Raw genomic sequence first — 13,886 nt, 5'->3', positions numbered from 1 at the left:
CCCTAGCTTTTCATCCCCAGTGAAGGTAGCCTGAAAGAATGAGGTCTTTTCAAAGCAGGAAACAGTTTGGGGGAACTGCAGAATGATAAGAGAATACAATAATGGAACACAGTAGGGGCAACACTACCAACCTTAGCCATTGTAATACCATGACCGTCTAAATACCCGCTGTAGCCATAGAAGATGAAATGTTTTTTTTAAAATGATCTCTGATGAAAAAGAAAAACTTGGAGATGGAAAAGGCGATCTTGGCTCAAGCACCAGACACTGCAGATACTAAGAGCAAAGGTCTTGGCTGGAGTTCATTGAGGAGCGGCATTCACAAGAAGTGTGCCAAAGTCCCATCAACAATTTTCTCATAAGCTTGAACAAGGAGTTCTCCATTCTGCAACTGTTGTCTTCTGAAAAAGGAGAAGTCAGGACAGTCATCCAAGTGCATTTTGAGACTTCTACCCTTCACGTGTTTGGGAAACAAGCACTTCCCTAATCAGATCCTGGCCTCAGCTGTTGCTTGTGTTCATTAGAAAAGAGGCTGAAACTAAAACCACTTGTTGCATAATCACTGGTTTTAATATTGAACATTCGATGTCATTTTGGCTTCCTGCAGTATAAAAGCATCCAAGAAATTACCATAAATGAGTAGCGGTAAGTTGCATACATAAATTGATACAGCTGTATTCTTGAATACTTCCTCTGATTCTGGTCACCCACTGAACAGTTATATTACAGTATTGGAAAAAGTGTGGCGCCTAGCGGTGGAGCTCTCGCTCACAATCAGGAGACTGTGAGTTCAATTGTAGGTAGAGACAGATATTTCTCCCTCTGGGCACAATGAGAATATATCTGCTGAACAAAACTCCGCATTGGTCACAGAAAGGGCATCCGGCCAGTAAACATTCAGTTGCCCAGACTCCACCCTTGAAGGGATTATGGATTCATTAAAAGAAGATGATGATTGGAAAAAGTATGGAGAAGGGCAATGAATGTCATGAAAGGCCATCAGGCATTGACAAATCTGCTTTCAAAACAGTGGTAACACATGCAATGCAAGTTCCATTATATTTAATGGAATTTGTTCCAAGATTGCAAGCTAAGAATCAATGTAAAAGATTATACTAGTAGACCAATGTTCCTGTTTTGCATTCATCATTGGGTTTTTTCTGTAATGAGGGTTCTTATGAAAGGGTTAGCTTAGAGGGGGAATTGTATCTATTCCACTAGTAGCTAGTCTCAAAGTCCTCATTCATCAGGGACCAAATTAGCCAACTTGTACCTTGCCATCTCCTCCACAGGATGCTTTCTACAATCACAGTTTCCCTCTATTTTGTTTTCCTGACAAGACAACTTTATTTCCAAAGAAAGCAATGGGTTACAATAATGTTCCTCTTAACTGATGATTCGTAGAGAACCTGACAAATATTAGGACGTTTGGAGTTTGAATGATTAAATGATTGGTCACAGCTTGGTGGCCAATATTAACAGAAATGAATGGTGATCACATATGAGGACCTTGGCTGTTGCGGTCTTTTGACGGTCTGCTTCCTGGCTCCAGAAGAGAGCTCAAATCAGTAGAAAATACAAAACGCAAAGAGACCAGGTCCATGCACTGAATCTGGAAGTGGGGATGGCTGTATTTGCATTGGTTTGAATGCAGTTAGTTATCAGAACAAACCAGCCTCCTTATTTTGTTCTTGCACAAAAAGCTGTAGTTACATTAATGTCAACACAAATAAAGCTGTCCTCCCCCACTGAATGTGCGGAGGCTGGAGAGAAGAGAAGCCAGGACAGTGTGTATATTCCAAAGTGAGATTAAGCTTTTCATGCATTTATGCAAAGACCAGAATGCTCTAAGAGACAATAGGAGGCAATTCTATTGTCCTATTGTCTCCTCAGAGAAAAGAATTCAGGTACCATTACATAGTAGGAGCCTCCTTCAGCCTAACTTAGAGAACTGGAATTGCTTTTCTTTGGGTTTCTTATTCTATTTTCCTGGAGCTTTTTCTTAAAATAGTTTCATGTGACAGCAGTGAGTCAAAAGGCTCAAATTTTGATGAAATTCATGTCTCTTGGGACTATTCAATATTTGGAGGGGAGAGAGGGGAATTCTAGTTATGTCAAGAAATGTCAAGAATGAGCATGCTTCTCAAAATAGATCCTTACATCACTTATATAGAAGATAAAAACTTCATGTGATCCTCCTTTGCGACCATTTTTTAAATAAGTTTTTTATTGTTTCATTTTCATAACAAATAACCACATGTATACTGTTACATAACCAACATTATATTATATTGTTAAATGTTTGCATCAATTCGTCTTACCATCAACCCCCAAAAATGATTATTGGCTCTTCTGCTCTCCATACACCATATTTGTACCTTACCCATCACTTTCTTCTCCCTCCCTCCTCCTCCTCCCTACCTCCTTTCTTCCCTCTGTCATCCTTCTCTTCTCTACTTTCCCTTCCTCTCTCCTTCTCCTCTCTCCCCTTTCCACTCCTTCTTTCTCTCCTCCTCTCCCCCCTCCCCCTCTCTTGTCCCTCTCTTCTTCTCTTACCTCTCTCCTCTACTTCACACTCTTCATCTCATTTACTTGGTGTATTTCAGCCTCTGAGCAAGTTCCATTTTATGTTGATGGTATTTATTGTTCCATTTCAATATACATCTTTAATTTTAACATATATCATCCTCCTTTTTTGAAAGAAAAGAAAAAATATACATACATAGTAATTATATTTTTAACCCACCCACTTCGAGCCTATTTTTGGCCGGGATGTGGACCTAGTTAAAATTTCCAGCTATTCTCATCATTATATTTATATAGTTATACATCATTACATGCCCCAAATTTGTAGTTCTTCCTTTATAATCTCAATAATTTCCATAATAAATATATTTAATGTTTCCCCTCCATTTTTCCATATCTTAACTTAGCTTACCCTTAATTGTCTTTAAATAACAATCCTTACTGTTCAATGTTCCTTACAATTCCATTAATCTACTATGTAGAATAACAAGCGGCACACACCTCACTTTGTTCATCATCTTAAAAATTCTACATGTATCCATATTTCATATATTTTGACCTATATTTAATTGTCTTTCCATTGTCATATTCAATCACTTACCAACTCAGTTTAATTATCATTTATAAGAGTTAATAACATACCTCTACTTTCTATTCTCCATGTATCAGTTTCATATTTGTCGATATTCCATATATTTAACCTTTATTTAATTATCTTTCTATTATCATATTCAATCAGTTACCAACTCAATTAATTATCATATAAAGAAGTAAACCACATATCTCAGCTTTATATTTCCCACATAACAATTCCAAATTATCTGATTTTTTCCTAGTAATTCTTTTGTCCCAATTCTCTATTCCTGTCTTCTCCCTTTTCTTTGTTTTGACATGTCCACCCTCTTCAATTTTCCCCAAGCCACTATCAAACCCAGTGACATCTTTTATATTTCCCTTATTGGAGCATAACTCCCCTCTTCAGTTTTCCCTATGCCACTGTCAAACTCAGTGAGATCTTTTGACTGCTTTTTATTTCCTTTTGTTGGGATACATCCTCCCCTTTCAACTTTCCCTATACCACTGACAAACCCAGTGAGGTTTTTTGTCTGCTTTTTATTTTCTGCTGTTTCTTCCACTTCATTATCCCCTCTCTTCTTCCTTCACTTCCTGCTTCTCCTCAATAGCTAACTTCAAAATTCTATTTAGACTTGATTTTAATGATTTATGCATATTTTTATAATTTCATGTAATGATGTCCAGTTCCAAGATTACAGTTAGTTATACAGTTCTTATTTCAGAGTTCTGGTCCACCTTAAATTTCGCTAATTCACCTAATGTGGATAGGAAGAGAAGAGGGAGGCATCTTGAGCCTTTGTTCTTTCCTCTGGCAAAAATCTCCGTTTTTTCCCAGCTCTTGATTTTTTCCCCCTTGTTACCTTCCACCTCTCATTGGTTAGAGTTGCTTAAAATATATTAATTAGAACGAACTTGAACACAAGTCTCCTTGGCATGTTTTTAACTTTACTTTCTCTTTGCCTCCTGCTTTTTCCAGATTCTGATTTATGACAATTGGTTAATTAAATCTTCCTGCTCAAGGTTTCACATTCCATTCGTTGCTGAGACAAGATTAGGCTATAAAGTTCTTTCTGACCATCTTGACAGGCATAGTCAATGGGGAACCATCATAACTACAAGACAGTGGTGAAGTGTCTGAATTTTGATCATGTGACCATGGGAATGCAGCAAAAGTCATAACTGAGAAAAACAGTCATAAGTCACTTCTTTCCCCAGTGCTGTTATAACTTTGAATAGTCACTAAATGAACTATTGTAAGTTGAGGACTATGTGGATGTGGATGTTTTCCTCTGATTTTCTTTTTGAAATACAAAAGAAAAGTGGAAAGAGCAATAACTCCGGCAATATAATAACAAAAAAAAAAAAATCAAAATGTCAAGTTTGATACATTTGCATAATACTAAGCCCTTTAGGGAAGCAGTGACTCAGTGGCTAAGATGCTGAGCTTCTCAATCAGAAGATCAGCAGTTTAGCAGTTTGAATCCCTAGTGCTGCGTAATGGAGTGAGCTCCTGTTACTTGTCCCAGCTTCTGCCAACCTAGTAGTTCGAAAGCATGTTAAAATTCAAGTAGAAAAATAGATAGGGACCACTTTCGTGGGAAGATAACAGTGTTCCGTGCGACTTCAGCATTTAGTCATGCCAGCCACATGACCACGGAGACGTCTTCAGACAGCGCTGGCTTTTTGGCTTTGAAACAGAGATGAGCACCGCCCCCTAGAGTCAGGAATGACTAGCACATATGTGCGAGGGAACCTTTCTCTTTACCTTTAAGCCCCTGTGCTTTAAATAATTGGGACAATTGCTAACATCATATTAATACAGAATTTAAAAGCAGGAGGGACAGGAAAAATAGAGGAAATAGCACAACATGTGAGAAGATACAAAACAATTCCAAAATATTGACCGGTTTTGTTGAAAATATTGGGTGTGAAGGTTTAATCTGTGCTGCAGTTATTCTACAGGTGAAACTCGAAAAATTAGAATATTGTGCAAAAGTTCATTTATTTCAGTAATGCAACTTTAAAGGCAAAACTAATATATGAGATAGACTCATTACATGCAAAGCAAGATAGTTCAAGCCGAGATTTGTCATAATTGTGATGATTATGGCTTACAGCACATGAAAACCTCAAATCCACAATCTCAGAAAATTAGAATATTGTGAAAAGGTGCAATATTCTAGGCTCAAAGTGTCCCACTCTAATCAGCCAATTAAGCCATAACACCTGCAAAGGGTTCCTGAGCCTTTAAATGGTCTCTCAGTCTGGTTCAGTAGGAATCACAATCATGGGAAAGACTGCTGATCTGACAGTTGTGCAGAAAACCATCATTGACACCCTCCATAAGGAGGGAAAGCATCAAAAGGTAATTGCAAAAGAAGTTGGATGTTCCCAAAGTGGTGTATCAAGGCACATTAATAGAAAGTTATGTGGAAGGAAAAATGTGAAAGAAAAAGGTGCACAAACAGCAGGGATGACCGCAGCCTGGAGAGGATTGTCAGGAAAAGGCCATTCAAAAATGTTGGGGACTTTCACAAGGAGCGGACTGAGGCTGGAGTCAGTGCATCAAGAGCCACCACATACAGACGGATCCTGGACATGGGCTTCAAATGTTGTATTCCTCTTGCCAAGCCACTCCTGAACAACAAACAATATCAGAAGTGTCTTACCTGGGCTAAAGAAAAACATACCTGGTCTGTTGTTCAGTGGTCCAAGTCCTCTTTTCTGATGACAGCAACTTTTGCATCTCATTTGGAAACCAAGGACCCAGAGTATGGAGGAAGAATGGAGAGGCAAACACTGCAAGATGCTTGAAGTTCAGTGTGAAGTTTCCACAGTCTGTGTTGATTTGGGGAGCCATGTCATCTGCTGGTGTTTGTCCACTGTGCTTCATTAAGTCCAGGGTAATGCAGCCGTCTACCAGACGATTTTGGAGCACTTCATGCTTCCTTCCACAGACGAGCTTTATGGGGATGCTGACTTCATTTTCCAGCAGGACTTGGCACCTGCCCACACTGCAAAAAGCACCAAAACCTGGTTCAATGACCAGGTTCAATTATTACTGTGCTTGATTGGCCAGCAAACTCGCCTGACCTGAACCCCATAGAGAATCTATGGGGCATTGCCAAGAGAAAGATGAGAGACAGGAGACCGAACAATGCGGAAGAGCTGAAGGCCGCTATTGAAGCATCCTGGTCTTCCATAACACCTCAGCAGTGCCACAGGTTGATAGCTTCCATGCCAGGCCGCATTGAGGCAGTAATGCTGCAAAAGGGGTCCAAACCAAGTACTGAGTACATATGCATGCTTATACTTTTCAGAGGTCAGATATTGTTCTATGTACAATCCTTGTTTTATTGATTGCATGTAATATTCTAATTTTCTGAGATTGTGGATTTGGGGTTTTCATGAGCTGTAAGCCATAATCATCACAATTATGACAAATCACACCTTGAACTATCTTGCTTTGCATGTAATGAATCTTATCTAATATATTAGTTTCACCTTTTAAGTTGCATTACTGAAATAAATGAACTTTTGCACGATATTCTAATTTTTCGAGTTTCACCTTTATGTACGATGTAGAAATTTTTTAATTTGTTATGTCTTTCTTCAAGTTCTTTCATGATAAACCATATAAAATGTATTAATAGTGCAAAGAATAATCTGACACTAATAAAGTAGTCAATGTTATCAGAAAAATTGGTTTTTGACAGGTTTGACAGGTCTAGTCTATTCAGATATGTTTCAGAGCTCTTTATTTACTGAAACAAAGTGACTAAGCCATTTACTAATTATTGCTATAATAGAAAAATATAATAAAGCAATGCAAAGAATCATTTATCCTCTTGACATAAAAGGATAAATCATATAAGTATGGTTAACGCCAAATACATTGTAATGTGCTATTTAAAATACTTGCATTTTTTAAAAGTTTTTCATCACAACAAATTTGGACCTCCTATCCCTGTCATTTCAACCACTGTCTTCCCACCACAACTCAGATACTTTCAGGGTTTCAATTTGAATGTGGAACCTATGATCTGTAAAAACAACAACACATAAGCATTCTCAGAACGTCTTTCTTTCCCTTGCAGGTGAATCTCTTTTTCCTGTTGAACATTGTCCGTGTTCTAATCACAAAGTTAAAAGTCACCCATCAGGCGGAATCCAATCTCTACATGAAGGCAGTCAGAGCCACCCTCATACTGGTGCCCCTACTCGGCATTGAATTTATTCTGGTCCCATGGCAACCCCAAGGTCGTGTTGCTATAGAGATTTTCCACTATGTGACGCATATCCTGATGCACTATCAGGTATCAAGGGTTCAGAAGTGTTGGGAATTTATAGTGCTTGGAACCTGTACAAAATGAATAAATGACCCTGTTTCCCTGAAAATAAGACCTCACCGGATAATAAGCCCAATCAGGCTTTTGTGCACATGCGCTAAAATATGCTCTCCCCTGAAAATATTGCAAAACAGCAGCGGCCATGAGGTGACCATGCTCGCTGCCTCCTGTACCTCAAAAATAATAAGACCTCCCCGAAAATAAGGCCAAGTGCTTATTTCATGGATCAAAAGAAAATAAGACCCTAAGATCCTGTCTTATTTTCGGGGAAACACGGTAACTGATTTCTTATTCAAGCAGCAGTTGGAAGTCCTGAATACATATGTTTTAGTACAGTATTTTCCTCAGATTTTTCATATTGAGAAATGAATAATAATGCAAGAATGAGAGAAAGGGAACAAGTCCTTCACATTTTTTTGCCTTCAGAATCATTTTTTCTAAAGATATGAAAAGGAATAAACATGTTTTTTTTTATAGCCTGGCCTTTTACAATCATGCATGAGTTCCTTCTAAACTTTGTAGTTAACTGCTCTGGCAGCCCTCCTCCTAAGATCTGTTTTCTTAGCCAGTAAAATTTGGCTATGGAATAGCCACAAGATCCAATGTAAAGCCAAGTGAAATCGCGATTAGAAAGAGAAGAACAATTTTCAGATTAGAGCAAATGACATCAAAGCTGCAGCCAGCAGAGAACTAGTGCATGAAAGGTATCATTTTTGGGGAGATATTTTAGAATCCTCTTGTTTCAGTCCTTTTTAAGTTGGTCTAACTAGGATGGATTAGTGAAGATTAAATCAAATGATACTTATGACCTGTAAACCCCACTGGTTTCCACCTGCCTTTCATTCTTTCTCCAAAATATTCTTGGTAATAAAGGTTTCGCTGCAATGGCATGAGATGCAGTTCAGGGATCTGCTAAAGCATAACCATGGAATGACTTCAGAGAGTATGCCTGGCTTGGGTTATAATATCATTCATTTATCAAATACAACCATATGTAAGGCAAGTAATAATTTCTTCTTTTACTCTGCAGGGTTTGCTGGTGGCAACAATTTTCTGCTTTTTTAATGGAGAGGTACAGTAATTCATTTATATATCTCTTTTTTTATGAATGAGTTGGATTGCTGGTTTGAAACCTAGCTGTGTTCTACAGCTGTTAGTAAAGAAAAAGCTTTTAGGATGGTTCCAGATCAAGTTTACTAAATCATCCTGCATCTTTCATGGAATTTTAAGATTGTCTTCGATTAGTTATCAACCATCTCCCCCCTCTTACTGTTCTTTAGTTATTTCACACATAATATGCTCAGAGAGAATGCACTATACCACGGGTGTCAAACTCACTGTATCATGCTGCCGTCACTTGACTTTTCATGATGGTTTTCACATTTGTGGAGCTGGGGTAGATGTGGCTTGTGTGTGACACATCTGGCCCGTGGGCCGACAGTTTGATACCCCTGCACTATAACTTTCAATGAGTCATACTGAACTTTCTGTCTGGAATCATTTCTTATCTGTAGCTGAAAAGGGAAACAACGTCTTTCTAAAATGTAAGCACCAAATATAATAATTAAATTTCTTGCAAGTAAAAACAAAATAAATACATAAATCTAAGCCAGAATTATCCATGAAACTTTAAATCATGGCTGATTTTGCAGTTATATTTTGATGGTCTCAAGCTACAAGTCCCTTACAATGTGTTGATTAGTTTTCAAAATATAAATATTCATGATTTAAGATAGAAAATTCTTGTTCCCCAAATAATTACCATGAATGGGAAACACTGATCAGGGGCTGATGATTTTGAGCGACAAGATCCCCTTCAACATCTCTTAATCTTTAACAAAGCAGATTGCAGTCCTTCTCTTCTGCTATCAACTGTTCTTAGGCGATGAATTCCATTCACATTTCATCAAGGCCTCTAGTAAATCAAACTTCCTGTTGCACAGGTGGCTTACCACATTGTATGAATGGAAACTATTGTAAAACAGAACATCCTTCCAAAGAAGTGGGTAAACAAATTCAGACCTTATGTGGCTTCATTTGTATTAGCCAACATATTTTTAACCAAGGTGAACTCTATTCAGGAAACAGTTTTTCCACCAGCTTGATGGAAATATAAATCAGATTTGTCAACTCAAAAATCCTGCAGGATTAAGCCAACAAAAATACCCTGTCTCACATGCTGCTGAGCATCTAAAATTGATCAGTAGTGTTACAGAAACTTTATTACATACATATGTAATTCTCCATTCTTGTAGTTGTTCAAAGAGATTTATGTGGATTCTCAGTCTTTCAACCAGAGATTCTTCCTTGCAGGCAAACAATTTCAAGGCTAATTATAACAATTATGAGTGTTAGAAGTGATCAAATGAAGTGATCATATTCCATCTAAAAGCTTCTTCTATAATGCATGTGTTAATCTTTATGTGCTGCCTGAAGATTCTTTGCTGTTCTTGTAACAGGTTAACACAGCTACTATTTTGGAAAATATTTTGTAACATTTTCCTTTTATTCAAAATGACAGTCATTGCATGCACATTTCTGTGTCTTCAAGCATCTAAATCAAAGGCTCTTTCGGTTATTACAGAACTGGGATGAACTAAAATTAATGGTATTTGGGGAACATTTGAGGTTATAAAGTTCTTACGGAGAGTAACCCCCATTACAAAACTCAGGTGTCAGGGTGGTGAACATGTAAAGTGGAAATATAAATATAAATCAGTGTTTAATAGTTACTAATCCTATTAAAGAAAGCTTGCTCCACAATTTATATAGCATTAAATTATTCAAGTGACCAAATGAACCATCTAAAAATGCAAGATCATTGTATAAGTTTTTTCCCCTTATACTTTGACTTTTTCAGATATCTTTTCTTGTCTTTATATATCTTAGTTGCTCAGTGCTGTATTCTTCCTTCTATGTCACTGGAAAGGGGAAAAAAGCCCAACAGACCTGAATCTTGACCAAGATATGCAATTGATGATCCAGAGTAGAAGAGAAAGAAAACAAGTCCCAGGTTTTTTTTCCCCTTTAACTTCTATCAGTTATTATTTTTTCTTTTTTTCTAAAATAGGTCCAGTCTGTCCTACGGAGGCACTGGAAACAGTTCAGGATCCAGTTCGAACATAGTTTTGCCCACTCCGATGGTCTCCGGTCAGCTTCTTTTACAGTTTCTTCCTCCTTCACTGATGGCCAAAGCTTCAGTTTTAACCATGACTGCCCCAGTGAACATTTAAATGGAAAAAGCTTTAACGAGATGGAAAACGGTCCTTTTAAACCTGAGAAGCTGTATGGGTGATTACAGAAGACTGACAGTTCTCACCAATATGTTATTTCAAATAGATGGCTCCCTGAGCAGCAGTGACTTTTGAGGAAAATGGCTGTTCCTTAAAAATGCAATGGGTTTTAATTTGTTTATTGTGTCCACATGCATTAGCATATCTTTGCAAGTGAATGCTAGTATACTGGAGCTAGTGACACCCAATCATTGGAATATTAAGCTTCAACTTCTGGATTTAAAACATTCAGAAAGATGCTGATTGAGATTTTAATGGGATCAATCATGCCCTAGCTAGATCTGTACTTGTATATATATTTTCTGCATATAAATATATCTGGAGATAGATAAACTTTGCCTCTTCAACTTCTACTGTGTAGACAAATTGGGCAATTTATTTTGTATGACAGGAATCAAAGAAAGTTCTGTATTTTTTTTCAGCAGTTTGTATCTTGACTGGGTTGTCATTTTGCAGCCATTTTGTTGCTTCAAAACGTGTATATTCAGTATTTATCACATTCTGTTGTCTTAAGTGCAACCAACAAACACAGTCTAAATCTTGAAGAAGAAGAAAAATCACTAAATGCAAAGCTTTTTTTTTTTTGATTGACTGTGCAACTTCTATGTCTGACAAAGATGGATACCAACCAATCTGCAATATTCCAAATAAATTGGATTCAAATTTACTAGACATATGAGGGCCAACATTTTCAAAAATGCCTCTTACCTTTAGTTCCTGTAAGCAATTGAAAAGAATATAGTAATCCCATCAATATTTGGTAGGCATAGGAACTATGAGGACAAGGTGGATTTTCTGTGCTTCTATGGCCTTCTCTCTCTCTCTCTCTCTCTCTCTCTGTGTGTGTGTGTGTGTGTGTGTGTGTGTAGGACATGTTTTGCAGGTATGGCAATGTTGGTAGTTGATTTGTATTCAGTAAAGAAAATAGGTGCCAAGTTTTTTTTTAAGTATGGTAATTTGCCAATAGGCTTCTCTGATTGGGCTGATGCTTTAGTAAGAACAACAGAAGACAGTGCAACAGCTGAGCCTTTTAGAGAGCAGAGAGGAATGGTGATGTTCATACCCTAATTTATTTATTTTTCCTGAGTGGGACCTTGGGTGAGAGAAATCATTATTAGAAGACAGTGTCTAGTAACAGATGTAACATACCCACATGGGCTCCATGATCCCCACAGCCAGAATGTGGAACACTTACAGACAACTTTGATCGTATCCCTCTATAACCTTCATAGATGCAGAGACATTCTCACTCAACATTCTAGTTAAAAATGAGTTGTTCCTACTGGGATGAGCAAAGACCAAATGTTGATGATCTAATCATACTGTGCACCCCAATTCACACACCTAAGACAGGTCATCTTTTGGCTTCAAATAAACAGATGTTGGACAAGCACACGTAGGGTTGTTTAGACCTTGACTTAAAAAAAAAAGAGCTAATGAGAAAAGTCCTTCCATTTATGACTGGAGGGAAGGGAAAGAAGAGCAAATTATTTTTCCCTTTTACAATCCTGTGCATAGTCTCCAAATCTACCCCGGATCATTGGGGAACTCTCCAGAGCCGGTTCAGGAGGAGTTGACAAAGTGAAATTATCAAAAAATTGTTATTGTACTGGCAGATTTTCAGTGGGAGTACTTTGATTCTTGTGCGTGTGTGTGTGTGAGTGAGTGAGCTTGCCTCACTTTGTTCATTTGTAGAAAATGGCGGAAATGGCCAATGAGGCCATCCTATTGGATCTTGTAGAGAGTCCTTAAGAGGCTACAGTTAGCACTTTACATTAACAAAGTGTCCTCTACTCTTATCCGCAAACATGGAAGCCACATGTCTTCCAGTCAGTGGGATTTGAGGCCATCTTAGTTGTTTGCAAGATTGTAGCTGTAGCCTTCTGAAGTGAAGCCTATCCTGGTTTGCATAGGAGAACTGGTTTAACTTTGTGTGGCTCGGGGTTACCTGGTTTGATTCTTCTGCCTTTACATGCACTCAGAAGTGATTTACCAAACGGATAAAACCACTGTTACTGTATTTTTAACTGATCAAGAACTGTGTAAAATATGAATAAGATCGATGTCTTTCAAGGAAGTTTAGTAAGAACTTTATGCTGTGCCTTTGTGAAACATTCTTTGTTTGTTTGTTTTTAAGGAAGATAAATCTTGTATACTGAATAGCAAATTAAAGACGCAGGAGCACACGAAGTGAGGTGAAATAAACCTTTCAAAACTCATAAAAATATCTTGACTGTAATTTAATTTGAAAGCATGGGAATTGTCAAGTTGCTGCTGTTGAACATGCACGCACATACTGAAGTTCTTCCGATGCCTGAAATAAATGAACAAAATGTCCAATACATCTCCTCTTTTCTCAGAGTACACATTAATTGTCATTTTGCCACTAGGCAGCCGCTGTTCGGTTAATATTTGAGATGCCTTCAGAACTAACTGCTTAATCTGGATTTACCTGCGACTAAGTCTCTAATGTAGCTGATTTCATTTCAAGTTAGCGTCCTCTGTCGACCTAGCCATTAAACAGTTCTTGTTTAACCATATGAGTGAATCAGGCTCTTGGGGCATGTTCTAAAACTGATATATAAAGCCAATCACTGAAAAAGAATGATGACTTTATTATCAATAATCATATGTGCAAATTTAGGTGGCAGTTCCCGAAATAAGCACTTGGCCTTATTTTTGGGGAGGTCTTATTATTTTTGAGGTGCAGGAGACAGTGAGCATGGTCACCTCATGGCTGTTGCTGTGTTGCATTATTTTTGTGGAGGGCTTATTTTTGGGGGAGGGCTTATTTTCAGGGAAACAGGGTATCTTGCTCATTGCATGGGTAGTGGACTGTAGTTATTTGGGTATTATAATTGCTGATGATGGTGTTCATTTAAGGTCCTTAAATTTTCAGGCATATCTCTTTGTTTTGAAAAACACGACTGCAATCAAAGTTGTGTATGGGCAACTTTGATTTTTTTTAAAAAAAAAAAGCTAGAAAGATTATTTTCTTAAGAAAAAGTCTTTTTGAAAAAAATATATCATTAAGCTTTTATCCCTCAAACCAAAACTAAGTGGATAATTATGTGCTGCATCTCAGAAATAAAACGGAACAGAATCCAACAACAACAGCAATCAGCTTCCCCTGAAAGTATGT

The 13,886-nt window shown here is 37.7% G+C and overlaps 1 protein-coding gene across 3 annotated transcripts in view; it reads left to right on the top strand.

Annotated features, from left to right (window-relative positions):
• The window catches only part of CALCRL (calcitonin receptor like receptor), an 87,677-nt gene extending 74,593 nt beyond the window's left edge, over positions 1–13,084 (top strand). For all 3 annotated transcript variants that reach the window (XM_081942960.1, XM_081942961.1, XM_081942962.1), the window contains 3 exons: positions 7,200–7,418; positions 8,482–8,523; positions 10,522–13,084. In XM_081942960.1, the coding sequence (XP_081799086.1) occupies positions 7,200–7,418; positions 8,482–8,523; positions 10,522–10,746 (486 nt within the window). In that variant the 3' untranslated portion in view covers positions 10,747–13,084. The remainder of the gene's footprint in view (positions 1–7,199; positions 7,419–8,481; positions 8,524–10,521) is intronic.
• Positions 13,085–13,886: the final 802 nt, after the last annotated feature.

This window comes from Natrix helvetica (assembly GCF_964273705.1).
Source record: "Natrix helvetica genome assembly, chromosome: 1".
NCBI classification, from domain to species: domain Eukaryota; kingdom Metazoa; phylum Chordata; class Lepidosauria; order Squamata; family Natricidae; genus Natrix; species Natrix helvetica.
Note: the sequence above shows the minus strand (reverse complement) of the source record. Positions and strands in the feature narration are given on the sequence as shown.